Source organism: Camellia sinensis, chromosome 11, assembly GCF_055761805.1.
Source record: "Camellia sinensis isolate YWXY chromosome 11, ASM5576180v1, whole genome shotgun sequence".
Lineage (NCBI taxonomy): Eukaryota > Viridiplantae > Streptophyta > Magnoliopsida > Ericales > Theaceae > Camellia > Camellia sinensis.
Window position 1 is genome coordinate 51,994,368 of NC_138971.1, and position 17,014 is coordinate 52,011,381.

At 37.1% G+C, this 17,014-nt stretch overlaps 1 protein-coding gene across 1 annotated transcript; it reads left to right on the top strand.

Moving 5' to 3' along the window:
• The first annotated feature begins 9,558 nt into the window (after nt 1–9,558).
• On the top strand, nt 9,559–11,021 carry LOC114292280 (uncharacterized). Its single transcript, XM_028236187.2, has 3 exons — nt 9,559–9,799; nt 9,943–10,339; nt 10,454–11,021. The coding sequence occupies exons 1-3, from the start codon at nt 9,559–9,561 to the stop codon at nt 11,019–11,021; spliced, it is 1,206 nt and encodes a 401-aa protein (XP_028091988.2).
• Nucleotides 11,022–17,014: the final 5,993 nt, after the last annotated feature.

A 17,014-nucleotide genomic window follows, 5' to 3' on the forward strand; every position in this document is an offset into this window, starting at 1 on the left:
CACTCATATTGTGTTGCTAGAAGTGTATGTTTTACCAATGCCAATTTGTCGTTGCCAAAAGTAAATCTTTATCGACAAACAAATCGTCGGCAAATGGTAATATTTACCGACGTAAATGTGTTGTCAAAAGTTTACTTTTGCCCACTCATATTGTGTTGGTAGAAGTGTATTTTTTGCCAATGCCAATTTGTCGTTGCCAAAAGTAAAGCTTTAGCGACAAACAAATCATCGGCAAATGGCATCATTTACCGATGTAAATGTGTCGCCAAAAGTTTACTTTTGCCGACGCATATGTTGTTGCTAAAAGTATATTTTTTGCCCATGCAAATTTGTGTCGCGAAAAGTGCCACACAATCATCATATTTGAATGACTTTTACCAACGCAAGGTATATTGCCGACGATGGATGGAGGCTTTTAGCGACGACTATGTTCGTCACTAAAGGCATTACTTTTACCAACGCAATGATAATTTCGTCGGCAAAAACTTTTGCCAACTCACTTTTGCCTACGGGTTGCCAACGTAGCTTTGTGTGTCGGCAAAACTCTTTGCCAACGAATTTTCCCTTTTAGCAACATATTTTGTTGCGTTGCGAAAAATGCAATTTCTTGTAGTGACAGTGTCACAAATCAATCTCCACTGCACAAGATGAAACTATTGATGAGCTCTCTAAGTTTTCCCAAAGGACTAAGGTCAAAATCACAATGGATTTGGAGTAATCAAAGAAAGAGTGAGTTTTGGTGAGATTGGGTAGAGAGAATGAGGAGAAAAGATGATATAGAGAGAGAGGGGTAAGGGAAAAGTGTGACAACCACCTCCTTAATTAAGCACATTAATTAAACTGATTATGTACTTACTGTTAATTATATGATAATATGTTATGAAGTGTGTTGTTATGCCATGTAATTATTTGCATTGTGTTATTGTGGACAGATAGGTTAAAGTGAATGGTAAACCTGTCTGATTCATTAATTTTCATACGTCAGAATTAAAGTATAGGATAGGAATTAGAGCCTAATTCACCTTAGTATAATTTAATTCAGTGTAGTTAAGCTTATTAGATGATAAGGAACAATTTAATTTGAATGAATTTGGGTTAAAGTAATTTATTAACCTCTTTAATTTAAGCCTATGTAGAAAACCAAATTAATAATAAAAAGGAATAAATAAATAGACAATAGTAAAACTTCCACTCATCAAGTGAATATGGGAGAGAGGTAGTGGACCTTGGTGGCCCCAAGATATACACGTAAAGAGAGAGAGAGAGAGAGAGAGAGAGAGAGAGAGAGAGAGAGAGAACACTTGTGCAAGAAAAGAAAGAGCTTAAAGAAGAAGCAAGGAAAGCTTGAGAATTCTTGAAGATCACTTTACTGCTAGGTAAGAATTTTCTCTCTAATCTCATGAATTTGAAGAAATAAGTTCGTAAATTATGGAATTCAAGTTGAATCACAATGAAGGAGATTGAGATAAAAGAATTATAAATATAGGTAGACCATTTATACATACATATTTTCTATGGAAGAAAAAGAATGGATTAACCCTTAATTTTACCTGCATGGCATAATTCTTGCACTTCATGATCATGTATTGAGCTTCATGCATGAGTTTTGAAACCTGAGGAGGTAAACTCCATGAAACTTCGAGATTGGAGCCAATGTTTGCATAGATAGTGATTTTGTTTTAAATTCTAAAAGTTTTAACTTTTCACATGAAATTGAGCCTCAACTTGTAGTCATGAATTTTGTTTCAAGTTTGATATGCTCACTTTGATGTATTCTTAACTGGTTTTGAGACTTGAATTGTCTGGAAATGGAGTTAAGGTTACAGAAATTTAGCTCCTAAAATTGAAGTATATTTCAAACTATTTTTGGCCAAGCACCGCACGTGCGGAAAACATGGCAATTCAGCTAAGAATACTGCATTATATGCAGGTGCGGGGGGCACATGCGACAATGGTCCCGCACGTGCGGCCTTTTTAGGCGACCCCGGTTTGTTTTTCGCTCCTCTTTTCCACTTCTCTGGCCTCCGTTTGCATCGTTTTAAAAGTGTTTTTCATGTACATTGCATCTCATGAGTGAAATGAATGAAAGTTAGAACCGATTAGAACCAAACAAGTGATTAGCGAATAGAAATTGACCGAATAACAATGAAGCGAATAGAAATAGAAATGATTGAATCCGACATGGATGTGATTGAGTTGTTATGCTTGAATTTGTTTGTTTAGGTTGGACGCTGTGTCTTTAGTGCATTTTTAGCATGTGTTTCACGAAGCCCACTGTGAGTAACAATGTTGTAAAGCTATATTCAATTAGAATTATTTTTTGAATGATTAACTGTATTGCTTTCTGAAATGATACTATTAATTAAATGAATGTTTGTCTTATTTTAAGAACTGTACTTGTGGCATCCATAGCAACTGACTGTTACTGTTACTGCTACTATTACTACTGCTGCTGCTGTTACTGTTACTGCTACTGTTACAGAGATTTCTGTCAGTTCCAATCTTGAAACTACTATTTACTGTTTTGATGTCCATCAATTGACTGTTCGGTCTATTAAGACCTACTGTACTATTCTGCTATTAGATGTACCACGTATGATTGCTATGATTCCTATATGATAGATATGATATGGAATATGAGATATTGATGATACAAATGATCTACTAATGCAATTGACTATTTGAAATACTGAAAGGATATTCATTCTTAACCCATTTATGCATTTTTTATTCACTAGGCTTTAATTCACTGTGTATATATATGTATGTAGGTAATCAGGCACCCGAGCAGAGCTAGCAGCGTCGATCCCGATTTCGTTTTGTCAAGCCAACCCGTTGTGTCTCGCTACGAGGCTCCTATTCGTTGTTGTCAAGGCTTTTTGGTGATCTAATTCCACCCTTTTTGGAAAGTTGTTTAATGTCAAAGTAAATGTTTTGTATTTTGTTTCGAGCTTGGGATTTAATTCCCTAATATGTCTTGGATGTTTAGGACTTAAGCTTTTATGTGTATGTTAGATATGGACTTGGACTTATGTGTGCATTGGTATATATGGTCATATGGAAGTTATTTGATCATTTACGTCTTCACAGCTCGTTAGATATTACATTTTAATATGTACAGGTTTCCGCTAGCCCCTTTTATTGTTTAATTGTTATTACTGTTAAGCAAGCATTTGGTAATCACGGATTACTAGCTTGTTGTGTTCCTAAACTCTTAGGGACGGGTTTGGGTCATGATAAAAAGTGAAGGGAGAGAGAGAGAGGGGATCAAATTTTATAAAAAGTGGCTCAAATTTCGGAGCTGAAACAGACATTTCTGCACGTGTCTTCCGTCAGTGCTTTAATTCCAAAACACAACCCAAGAAACCAAGCCGTCACCGCACGTGCGGCCCTCCCCACACGTGCGATTTTGTTTATTGGCTAGGTTTACAAAACTCAACAAGGTATTTGTTTACCCCGATTTTGCCTCGGCACTTGAAACAATAAATTTTTGAACCCAACGTAAGTTAGGCTGACTAGACAGGAAGATTTTTGGAAAGTGGCAAACTCACACGGGCGACAAGGTCTTGGATTGAGACCAAAACTCTAGTTGTAGAGATTAAATGAGGATAAAAGAAGGAGAAAATCAAGTTATGTATCCAGGACATCACAAAAACTATTAATTTAGTTGATAATTTATGAATAAAATGAGTTATTTTCTTATGAAATTAGACACTTCAAATGACATGATGTAATTCCCAAAATCACATGGGACAATTCACCTTGTTCGGTTTCAAATAATTGAACCCATTTTTCAGAAAATTGAGTTATTTATTTTTCGTATTTATTTTTTGTTTTTAGTAAAAAATTTTAATATTTTAAGGAATTTTTATTTTTTATTTTTTAGATACATCTAACCTAAATACACTTAAAAAGTATAATATTTATAGAAAAAATCTTTCAAAAATTCATTAAATACAAAAAATATATAAATATTCAGTATATTTTCATATTCTTGTGTAATTATTGAATTTTTAAAGTATTTTCTCACAAATTAGGTACATCTAAGTTGTGTGCATCTAGAAAGTAAAAAAATTACTTAAAATATTTAAAAAATTCACTAAAAAAATAAAATAAAATACAAAACTCAATTTTCAAACAATTAATCAAAACAAACAAGGTGATTGGTATTTTAAGAAAATCTCAAAAAAATATATTTAAAATTTATCTTAATATTTATAAAATCTATCATTGATTTGTAATTATTTTTTTAAACTCTCATTGATAAATGATAAACTTTATAAAAATTAACAATATTAACTTTATAAATATTTCTATGTTTTGATGAATACTTTTTCAAAAATCAGTGTGTTATAATCCCCTTTTTAATGGCGCTGTTTGGGAAGCCAGAAATGAGGCTATTACTGTTGGAAGCTTTTTCAAAAAAAAAAAAAAAAATAGGTTGCACAACCGGTAGTGTAGGCACAGCCTACACTGTCAGCTACATCACTTGTTCCATCAATAAGTAAATTACGATTTTACCCCTTGATATCAATTTAAAAATATATATTTTTAGGGACAAAATTGTCATTTTAAATTTAAATATCATTTCAACACACTTTCCAATACAACAACTCAACTAAAAATTCATCTCATCTTCCCAAACACAAAACTAAAATAGCCTACTAAAATAGCCAAAAAGCCAAATAGCCTACTAAAATAGCCACTTCCCAAACAAGGCCAATATTTCACTTTATTTTTCCTCTCTGTTTACTAGGAGCCTGGCTACAATGTACCGGGTGCATAGTGCGCATGCTGACTGGGGAAGGATGGTCTGTTTGGTTCCAATTTCCTAAATTTAATTTTTTAAAAGTTGAGTTTTTTTATTTTTGTGTATTTTTATTTTTGTTTGTAGTGATTTTTTAATATTTTAAGTAAGTTTTTGTACTTTTTAGATACCATTAATACAAATATAATTAAAAAGTATAATATTTGTGAAAAAAATATTTAAAAAATTTACTAAATACTAAAAGTACAAAACATATAAAAATTCACTGCATTTTCTTATTCTTGCATAAATATTGATTTTTTTTAAAAAAAATTATAAATATTTTACTTTTTAGGTACATCTAGGTTAGATGCATCTAAAAAATAAAAATTTGTTTAAAATATTAAAAAAAATCACTAAAAACAAAAAAAAATTATGAAAAACAAAAAATTTAATTTTTAAAAAATTGAATTCAAAAAATTGGAACCAAACAATTCTTTTCTACCAGTGCTATTTGGATTGGTTAACCCGCCAAATACAATCCCAATCCATTCTTCTTTTATGACTTATTTTGCTAAAATATGAGATGAAAAAAAATTAATGTTTGATCTGGTTTCCAAAAAGGTATTTTTTAAAAAAATTCTAAAAAATAAAAAATTAATTTAGTGAAAGAAATAAAAAATGAAAAGCACATATCATTTTTACATTATTTTATCTTTTGGGAAGCCATAAATAATTGGGAAAATTATTGGAAACTTCTATTTTGGAGAGTTGTAGTCTACCAGGTCCTTTTTCAAAATTAATGCACGTCCAAGTCCTATTTTTTTAGTAATGTGATCCGAAGGATCCCATTATGTAATTATGGAATGGTTTTTCTGATTAATGTACCCTTTGTTGTGTGGTTGGAAACGGTTTTTGGAAGGGTGTTTGAATTATTTTGATTACACTGATTTCGGCGTCCACTATGGGAAGATCAACTGTGACCAGATTTTTAGGGATGACGAGGGTGCTGAGTATTTGAATGTTGCGTGGTGGGGGGGAGAGGTTATGTTGTGTGAGTTGTGTGGTGGTACAATCAGTCGTCTGCTTCAACGTTGTTGGCCGTCGGGTTGGGTTCTTCGATTATGGTGACGGTAATGTTGTTGGGTAGTTGTTATGTGTGCTAATGGCATTATTTTGGGGGTGTAAACGTTGTCACGATGTTCGCAATGTTGGCGGTGTATAAACACATGCATCATTTTTCGATGTTTGCAAAAAAATCGATGTGTTCGATTGGGTGTTTGTGGAAACCATAATAGTTGAATGTTTTTACATTTTTCGATTTTTACATCCCACAAATAATCGATGTGTTCGATTGGTGTTTGCAGAAAGCATAATGGTTGTATGTTTGTATAGTTTGTCAGTGTGATGTATGTAGTGTACTTATAATGCGAAAGCAACGAATGTGATTTTTCATATTTAATCTTCATTTTTCGTTCTGTCTCGATGCAGGAATGGCGGACAATATCATGTTGTTGTGTTCATACGGAATTGAAAACGTTGCCATTATGGTCCGTAATGATTTCACGTTTAGCATGTTGGTTGATCATATTTGTAGATGTTTTGGTGTGCTGCGTACTGATTTGGCGTCCATGTCATTCAAGATTCCTGTGTACAATAATTTCAAGATGGAAAATGATTCCGATTTCGGGAACATGGTATGTCTCGCTAGGTCATTTCGATTGGATCATATCGACGTGCATGAGGAGGAGCGTGGTGACTCACGGGGGCTCAAACGTGGCAAGGGTGTGAACGATGTACTCGACGACATAGTTAGTGATGTGGGGGAAATTGCAGCATATGTTGATGAGGAGTGTGATTTGTTACCTAATTTTTGCCCACATTCCGACAAAGTGTTATTGTCAGCGGATTGGGTATATGGCATAACTAACATTGGGTAATGTTTCGAGGGTGGGGCGGATGAATTTCGCAAGGTACTCAGCAAATATGCCATTGAATGTGGGTTTCAATTTAAGTTCACAAAGAACGACTTAGTTCGAATTACGGCGTAATGCATGTTTAAGGAGTCAAGGGGATGTCCATGTGTCACGACCCAAACCCGCCCCTATGGGTTTAGCACTATAACCGGCCATTAATCCGTGATTACCGAAGGCCTGCTTGACAATAATAACAGTAATATAGAGTACAGGGGCTGGCGGAAGCCAAAACAGTAAATGAAAGATGTCCAATGAGCTGTGACAGTCTGTATGCAAAAAGACTTTCATAACGTATTCACATTCAAACCATATCAGTATATACATACGTCATATACAGGCATTCAGGTTAGGGACCAAATCCCAACCATAACAGTACAGTACAAGTCTCATACAGTCTATACAAACAGAAACAGAAAGGGGGAATCTAAAACACCCCAAAACAGCCTTAGCTTGGCAACACTTAGAACCTCGCAGTGAGGCACGTTGGTTGGCTTGACAAAAAGGGAGTTTAAACCCAACGCTCCTAGTTCCGATCCGGTGCCTAGACACCTACATATATATATAAACAGTAAGCTAAAGCCCAGTGAATAACATATGTGTAAAGAGGTTAGGAATGAATGTCCTTTCAGTATTTAAAACAGTCAGTTATAACAGTTTATCAATCATTCGATCATAGCAGTCATATGTGGTACATCCCATAGTAAAACAGTACAGTAAGTCTTAACAGACCGAACAGTCAGTTGATGGCCGTCATATCAGTAAACAGTAGTGGTTCCAAACATGGGAACCGACAGAGATCTCTGTGACAGTAGCAGTATAATACAGTAACATTAAATTGCTATGGATGCCACGAATACAGTTGGCAAACAAGACAAGCATTCATTCAGTAAGAAATATCATTTCAGAAAGCAGTACAGTTAATCATTCAGAAAATATTCATGATTGAATATATCTTTACAACATTGTTACTCACTGAGTTCTGGACTACAGATAGGTTAGTGAGCGTCCTCGGATGTCAACCCTACACAGTTACAGAATGAATACACACTAAGTTGCACGTTTGGGAAACAATAACTTAGTCCCTATCTTGACTCGGTGTGGTCCTATAGCATTATCCTCATTAAGATACCTTAAACTAGGCCTAGGAATGCCTAGGATGGAATGATGATGCAAAGATGCACTTTAAAACACTTTTCAAAATTTTTAGAAAATAGGGGTCTCGCTCGAGCGTGGCTTTCTATGCTCGAGCGGACATGCAGAAAAGGAGCTCCGCTCGAGTGTGACTTTCCTCGCTTGAGCAGATTGCAAAAGTACTGGATGCATGAAATTCATGCTCGACGGGTGCTCGACCCCCGCTCGAGTGTGAGACACAAGTCCTCGCTCGAGCGTGCATTCCCTCGCTCGAGTGGACTGTAAACACATGCAAAGTACTGGATACCCGCATTTCACGCTTGAGCGTTACTTTACTTGCTCGAGCGGACTGCATGAACTCAGAGTGTACGCTCGAGCGTGAAGTTCCTCGCTCGAACGTGGATCCAAAATCTGAAATTTCAAGATTTGTCTCCAAGCATGAAACTCAACATTTAAAGCATCAAATTCGATCCTTTTGGGTTAATTTTCTGGAAAACACTTTAAAACTCATATTATGACATGTTTCAAAGATCAATTTGCAAAATCAAAGCCCAAAGGTAGTTCAAATAAAACACAATTTCAACAAAACTTCAAGAACATGATGAATATGCAACGTGCATGAATTTAATCAACTTCAAAGCTTCCAATACATAATCAAATGAGTCAAAACTTTCAAAAACATGATGAATTCATGGACTAAAACCCAAATATGGACATGCATGAGAGGATTCCATGAAAACAACCTCAAAATCTACAATGTATACATGCATGCATGATCTAGCTCTCAATTCAACATTTTAAACCAATTCTTGACATTAATCTCCAAATTTCCATGAATCATGCAAGACACAACTTAAATACAAATTCAAGAAGATGATTCTCCTACCTTAGGTCTCAATTCAAGATGTAGAAGCTTAAATATGCAATCCTCTATTCAAAACTTCTAATTCTCCAAGCAAAACTTGTTGAAACCAATGCTCTCCTAATTTTCTCTCTCTCTAGTCAGTTTTGGCTCAAGAAATGGCTGAAGAAATGTTATGATAATGCTAACATGTATAAATCAAATAAAAGGCTCATGAAATAGTCCACTAAGTGGCATTTTGGTAAATAACTCAAGTTGATGCATTTTAACTTCATTTAATCTAATTAATCATACCAAATCAAATTTCAATTAAACATACCATAAAATCACATTAATTTTAATTAACACAAAACACTAATCAGTTCCGGATTCGGCCGCCGATAAGAGCTTCAATTTACGGTTCGAAACTTAAAACATGAACAGATAATTCAATGACAAATAGATAGAAATGCATTTAAACTAATACACTCAATCAATCAGTTCAGAACGTCAGTCTAATCAGTTACTTGACATGCTTAATCATAGATTAGCACTAATCAGTGGTGAGGGTTGTCACACCATGGTCCATCCATGCGAGGGTGTTGAATGCGAATGGATATTTTTACCTCAAAAAATGGCACCGTCAGCACACTTGTGGGGTCGCTATGTGTACTGACCGAAACCCGCAGATGGGGTCCGAACTTGTTGCGGACGTTATTGCAGAACGTTTACACGACAAACCATTGACTCGCCCAACCGATGTCAAATATGATTTCAAAAAAGAATAGGGTTTGCAAATTAGTTACCGCATAGCTTGGTTGGGGGTCGAAAAGGCAAGATGAGAACTTTACAGTGACCATTCGATGTCGTTTGACCAACTGCGTTGGTATAGCAATGTCGTTATGGAATATAATCCAGGAAGTTATATTAATCTTGACTTTGATGAACATAACACCCGTCGTTTCAATAGGCATTTCATATCATTCAAAGCATCTATTGATGGGTTTAAGCACTGTCGGCCGCTATTGTTTTTGGATGGTACCTTTCTGAAAGGGCGATTCAAGGGAAATCTACTTGCGGCAACCGCCAAAGATGGGAACGAAGGTAATATACTCACTATGCACGTTATCTGTTTTTCGGGTTATAGATTTTGTTTTTTTTTTTGCTACCCGATTGGGATTGGACATAAAACGTTGGTAATTATGTGTTTCAACGGCTGGTAATTAATATTTATGTTATGCACACAGGTTTGTTCCCAGTTGCTTTTGCAATTGTTGATTCTGAAAACGTGCAGAATTGGGCTTCGTTCTTACAGAACCTAGCTAACGTTGTTGATGGGGATCGGGTTTTGACGTTTGTTTCCGACCGTCACGTCGGCATTATAGAATCACTGCCTACTGTCTTTCCAACGGCCTACCTCGCTTTTTGCATGCAACATTTACAGAGGAATTTGAAAGACAAGATGAAATATGTGAACAAACTATACCGCGTTGGAATGGTAAGTAAGTTGCGAGCTTGTGCATATGCACCGACCGTCACTGCCTTCAGTGAAAAAATAGATGCATTCATACAGTCCGGTCGACACATCGCTATAAATTTCTTACAAGATTTAGAGCCGCACCGATGGGCCAACGCATACTTCAGGTGAATGACACCATACAATTCAAAAGTTCATTCTTTTACACAACCTTTCACTGTTTACTTTTTTTGCTTTCGCTGTTATGTCACACACCCATTTTTGTCACTCATATTTTGCAGGGGCAAACGTTACGGCGAGATGTGTTCTAACGCCGCTGAATCATTTAACAATTGGATAAAAGAAGTACGCAATTTGCCAATCACTCATTTGGTTGACGCAATCAAGACACAGGAAATGAATCAGATGTCTGAACGTAGGGGAGCATCAAGTACGTGGGCTGGTGCCATATGTCCGGTCATGGAGTCTAAACTGGACAAGGCGTACAATGATGAAAGGTCGTGGATAGTCAGTCAGTCGAATGATGACGTGTTCGAGGTCCACTCACACCCATCAGTGTTGGTGGACATTGGCAAGTGTACATGCTCATGCTTCCAATGGCAAATCAATGGGTTTCCTTGTCAACATGCAATGGTTGCCTTTCGCAACAGTGGCAACAACTTGAATGCATTGGTTGAACCTTATTTTCATGTGTCAACCTATCAGTTATCATACTTCCACACCATATATCCAATCCCAACAGTTGAAAAACCACATGCTAATCTGAAAAATTATGTTATTCTACCTTCGGTAGTGTGTCGACCACCTGGCAGACCAAAGAAGAAACGGATACCGTCTAAAGGTGAATAAGTGCAACAGATTCGATGTGGCTGTTGCGGCCGCCTGGGAAACCATAACAGGAAGACATGCAACAAACCAATATAGTGCCAACCATTGTGTGGCCACGTTCATTTTCCGAACTATTTCTATATTTTCTAATGTTTTACGTTTGTTTAGTCATATGCAATAAGATATTTTAGCTTTAATTACAAACTAAAATAAAGTGGTTAGTTCGTTTTTAATGTTGGTGTTACGTTTTAAGATTCATATCATGCTTTTTTTATTTTGTTTTAACATTTTAGCCCTTCCACATTTGGTATTATGTTTCACTTTCAGACTGATTGTGTTCTATTCAAAACAAATTAACAGGTTTTAAAAGTTTTGGGTTTGACTTTCAGACTATGCCTTTTGTGTTCTGTTCAAAAAAAATTAACATGCTTCAAACGAACAAACGATGTCTCGTATTTTGGGGTGTCACATTCAAATTTGCTGACATGCTTTCAACGACAAATTCATTGGACTCATTTAACGCATAACTCAGCGACTCCACTACATGATTGTCCAACGCAAAAGTAATCCACCCTCAATGTAACAACCCTAGATTACCTACTCAGTCCCCACAACCATCAGCTCCCAATTTCTATTCAACTTTCACACCACAAACAACACAACATCTAGTCCTTCATATTTCCACCAACAAACACAAACACAGGACATTGTATTATTGAAAAACCTATGTTGGAATTATGACGACTACTTTGCAGCAAATCAACCCACATAAAATAGTCTCGCTCTTTTGAATTGGCGCCCATAAGTCCCAGACGCATTTCAACTGGATGTAGAAAATAACCTGCATTACATTGCGAGGACATCACAACGCATCTTCCAAGTCACTTCAAATTACATATTCAATAAAGCCAACCAACAACTAAACACACCATAGTGAACAATTAAACAAAAAGTACGGGAGCATAAATGTTCAAACGCCAGCCACCTTCATAGCATGTCTCCAATGTCAACCACAACACCACATCAATGAGTCCATTACCCCAAAATAGGCACCCTAATTGTAAAGCAACATTTGTAATTCATTAGCCCATAATATAACAGACAATGATAGCGCAATCATGCACATTGTTGACAATCACACCACGTACACCAACAAACATTTCAGACCTAAATGCTGTAAGCAACAAACATTTCACCACCAAACATTTCACATTCATTAGCCCATCAATATGACTACATAATTCATGTTTGGATTATTCAAACAAAAATGCTGCACGCAATGAACCAAGGTCTAAAAAAAGGACTTGCATGACAACACTGTGTCACACAAATCATACCATCAGAAAGACCGTGACTCACTTTCTAAACAATTCCAAGCAAAACCTAAGTTACCCAACTAAACAAAACAAAAAAAAAAAAAAAACGAAAATAAACCAAAAACAAAACACTACGTGATGTATTCAGCCACATTCTGCATTCGCCACGTTCTGTAGTCCCCTGGTAGGGTCCTCTACAAATGCTTCCACCATCGTCACCCGCGCTTTGACACAGTTCGTACCTTCCATTTCTTGATCCCGTTGTGATGGACATATTGCCTCATAACATAACAGACGATGATAACGCAATCAGGCCTATTGTTGACAACAACACCACGTACACCAACAAACATTTCAGACTTAACAAATGCTAATTGTAACAAATACGTAATAACTTAAATTTACAAAGTATACATACAAATCCAATCGCTGTTGTGGGGAGTCAGTTACTATTTCCAACACACAATCCCGATCCTGCGTTAACACCACGTCTCCACTATTGCTTGAAAGTTGCTTCTCTCGTACAAAGTTAACCACATTTTTGTTTTGCCACATTTTAAAAAACACCGTCACCATCTAACATCACACATGCTAACCAAAACATAGAAAACAAAACTTCGGTAAAACACAAGCCACCCGTGAACTTACAACCTCACATCTTCCAACCAAACTTATCTGCACCAACGCCTCGTTGTAGTGTGTGTCTCCGACTCGGGCCGCGGCCTAATTGAATTGTAATGCTTCCAACTGCCAACTTCTGTGTCATAAATGTGATAACCCTTACCACTGATTAGTGCTAATCTATGATTAAGTATGTTAAGTGACTGATTGACTGAAATTCTGACAGATTGATTGAGTGTATTAGTTTGAATGCATGTCTATCTGTTTGACTGTTAATTGATCTGTTTATGTTTTAAGTGTCGAACTGTGAATTGAAGGCCTTATCGGCGGCCGAATCTGAAATAGATTAGTATTTCATGTTAATTAAAATTTATGTGATTTTATGGTATATTTAATTGAAATTTGATTTGGAATGATTAAATTAGATTAAATAATGGTAAATTACATTAGTTGGCTTATTTACCAAAATGCCACTTAGTGGGCCACTTTGTTAAACCTTATCTAGAGCTTGATTTCATGTCATTTGCTCATCTTTAAGAGACCAAACCGTGGGAGAGAGTAGGAGATAGGGAAAAACTTAGTTTCAACAAGAGTTTGCTTGGAAATTGGAAGAATTGTAGAAGAATTGCACAATTGAGCTTCCATTCTTGAAATTGAGGACCTAAGGTAGGAGAATCATCTTCTTGAACTTGTATTCTAGTTGTACCTTGCATGGTTAATGAGTCTTTAGTGATCTAAGTCTAGAATTGGTTCTAACATGTTGAATTGAAGCTTAAATCTTGCATGCATGTACACATTGTTGAGTTTTGAGGTTGATTTCATGGAAATCCTCACATGCATGTCTTTATTCTAGCTATGGTCCATGTTCATCATGTTTTTGAGTGAATTGACTCATTTGATCATGTATTGGAAGCTTTGATTTCAATTGAACACATGCACGTCTTATGTTCATCATGTTCATGAAGTTTTGTTGAAATTGTGTTTTATTGGAACTACCTTTGGGCTTTGGTTTTGTAAATTGATCTTTGAAACATGTCATATTATGAGTTTTAAAGTGTTTTCTAGAAAATTGGCCCAAATGAATCGAATTTGATGCTTTAAATGTTGAGTTTCATGCTTGGAGACGAATTTGGAAATTCCAGATTTTGGATCCACGCTCGAGCGGGGAACTTCACGCTCGAGCGTACACTCTGAGTTCATGCAGTCCGCTCGAGCGGGAAAAGTAACGCTCGAGTGTGAAATGTGTGTATCCAGTACTTTGCATGTGTTTACAGTCCGCTCGAGCGAGGTAATGCACGCTCGAGCGAGGACTTGTGTCTCACGCTCGAGCGAGGGGGTCGAGCGCCCATCGAGCGTGAATTTCATACATCCAGTACTTTTGCAGTTCGCTCGAGCGAGGAAAGTCACGCTCGAGCGTAGCTCTTTTGTCTGCATTTCCGCTCGAGCGGAGAAAACCACGCTCGAGCAGGACCCCTATTTTATCAAAAATTTGAAAAGTGTTTTAAAGTGCATCTTTGTATCCTTATTCCATCCTAGGCATTCCTAGGCCTAGTTTAAGGCATCTTAATGAGGATATTGATGTAGAACCACACTGAGTCAAGTTAGGGACTAAGTCATTGATTCCCAAGTGTGTAACTTAGTGTGTGCTCATTTTGTAACTGTGTAGGGTTGGCATCCGAGGACGCTCTAGCCTATCTGTAGCCCGGTGTTCTGTGAGTAACAATGTTGTAAAGATATATTCAATCATGAATATTTTCTAAATGATCAACTGTACTACTTTCTGAAATGATGTTTCTTACTGAATGAATACTTGTCCTATTTGCGAACTGTATTCGTGGCATCCATAGCAATTTACTGTTACTGTACTGTATTGCTACTGTCACAGAGATCTCTGTCGGTTCCCATGTTTGGAACCACTACTGTTTACTGTTATGATGGCCATCAACTGACTGTTCGGTCTGTTAAAACCTACTGTATTGTTTGCTATTGGATGTACCACTTATGACTGTTATGATCGAATAACTGATATACTGTTCAAATGACTGTTTTAAATACTGAAACGACATTCATTCCTAACCTCTTTACGCATATGTTATTCACTGGGCTTTAGCTCACTATTTATATATATATGTAGGTGTCTGTAGACGCGCCCGAACGTTCTGGGAGAATCCTGTTTTGTTCATTGGGCTCACTACAGTTCGGACTCAATGTCACGGTTCTTAATTTGATCTTGTAAAGTGCAATGCGAGATTGATAAATCACCAAAGAGTCCAAATCTGGAAAATCATTTTGAAAAACTGATTTTTAAGAAAGAAGTGCCAAACATGGACTGCTTTGCCAGATACAGAGTCGCCACCTAAATATTTATTTTGGGGGGAATTTAGGAAACCCTGACTCGTTGCCTAAGGCCACGTGTCCGTCATCACCAAAGTTGCCTTGGCTCGGGAACTTAGGTACGATTGGGGAAGGTCATCTATGAGCACCCCCGCTCGCCCGATCAAAGATCGGCCTTTACTAACATGATATCTTGTTTTTGAAAACACATGCGTTTTTATTCCAGTTATTAGCCTGGAATTACTATGTGATGCGCACAACACATAAGTATAGACTAGATCGCCTAAGTTGGAACAAATCATATCATGTTTGTTTGTTTGAAAATGGTTTGAAGGTGCTACTCGCAAGTAGGCTAAGACGTGAATTTTGCCACCCTCGAGTGGGTTTAGAAAACATGATTTTGCCACAATCAAGTGGGCTAAAAACTCGCATTTCAATGAATTGTTCCAATTCAAGTAATCTAATCTTCACCCATAAGCATTCAGGCAGTTATATCATATAAGTAGTTAGCATCATGGCAAGCATGTGGTCATGTTAACACTCACACTCATGCAAGATGCTAAAGCATAAAAGCTTACCTAGTACTCCGAGCCAAAACAATAGTTAGTTAGTAATCAATGCATGATCCTAGCTATGTTAAGATGGCTAATGCAACACATGCAAAATGCAACTAGAAATAGGCTTGGCTATTCTAAAATGGCATATGAAATGCGACAACTCGATAAATGTATTCAAGTTGGAATTGAAATACGATGCAGTTAGTATGATGCGCCGAGCCCGGTGCATGCAATACAGATGAATGATGCAAATATGCGAGCATAAGGATGCTAATTGAAACATGACCTAAAACTAACCATTGAAAGTAGGTAAGTAAAAGGGAGAAAGACGTGGGGTTGGAAGCATTCACACACTCACGCACACTTATTACAAAATTCGCCCTCTCGATGGAGGGTCCGAATAAATAATACAGAACCGACTAATTAACTAACTATTCTAGCTAATTAATTATTACACAACCAAACTTGAAACATATAACTATTCTAAGTTTGCAAAGCACTGAAATGGCCTCATGACGAAAGATGCATGCATGCTCGAATCACCTTGTTCGGAAATCCCTCGCGACGCCCCGACTTACCTCTGTTTGCAATTAATCTCAGAACACTACACCAAGCTCCAGAAGGCTGAAACTCCATCAAGGGAACCTGTGGGAAGGCTGCCGACCAGATATTGGCCTTGGAGACCACCTGCCGACCACCTTTTGTGGTAAAAACCAGAAAAAGTGGTCGGCCAGCCACTTTATCTGGTTGCCCGACTAGTTTTTGCTGCTGGTTTCTGGTTTTCTGCAACAGAGGGCAAGAAATGGGCATGGCAAAGTATTTGCAACACATGTATGCGCGACCACCCTCCCTATCATTACATAAGCTCAAGGGAGTGTAAGTCTCGACCCTCGGGCCATCAATCACGCATCTCGATGCATGATGACCGAGGGGCCGAATTGCACAACTCAATATGGAATGAATGCACATACAAACACCTAAAGCCTAGAACTCCGTCATGTATAGTCAAGAGTGTCGGCGACCGGGAATTGAGGCACGTTTCATCACTTCAAGTATGAAACGTCCCTCGTTTCCCGTGTTTGGACTAACACCCAATCCAAACACAATGCACGCAACAACATGCAAACATGCAATGCAACTTAAGCATGCAAATATGCAATGCAACATGAACAACCTAACAAGGCTA

What these genes read in the sequence shown, in the direction of transcription:
- LOC114292280 (XM_028236187.2), top strand. Translation starts at nt 9,559, where the DNA reads ATGTCGTTTGACCAACTGCGTTGGTATAGCAATGTCGTTATGGAATAT. An exon ending in CGCCAAAGATGGGAACGAAG is followed by an intron (nt 9,800 to 9,942) that starts GTAATATACTCA and finishes TTATGCACACAG; the next exon opens with GTTTGTTCCCAGTTGCTTTT. An exon ending in TGGGCCAACGCATACTTCAG is followed by an intron (nt 10,340 to 10,453) that starts GTGAATGACACC and finishes CATATTTTGCAG; the next exon opens with GGGCAAACGTTACGGCGAGA.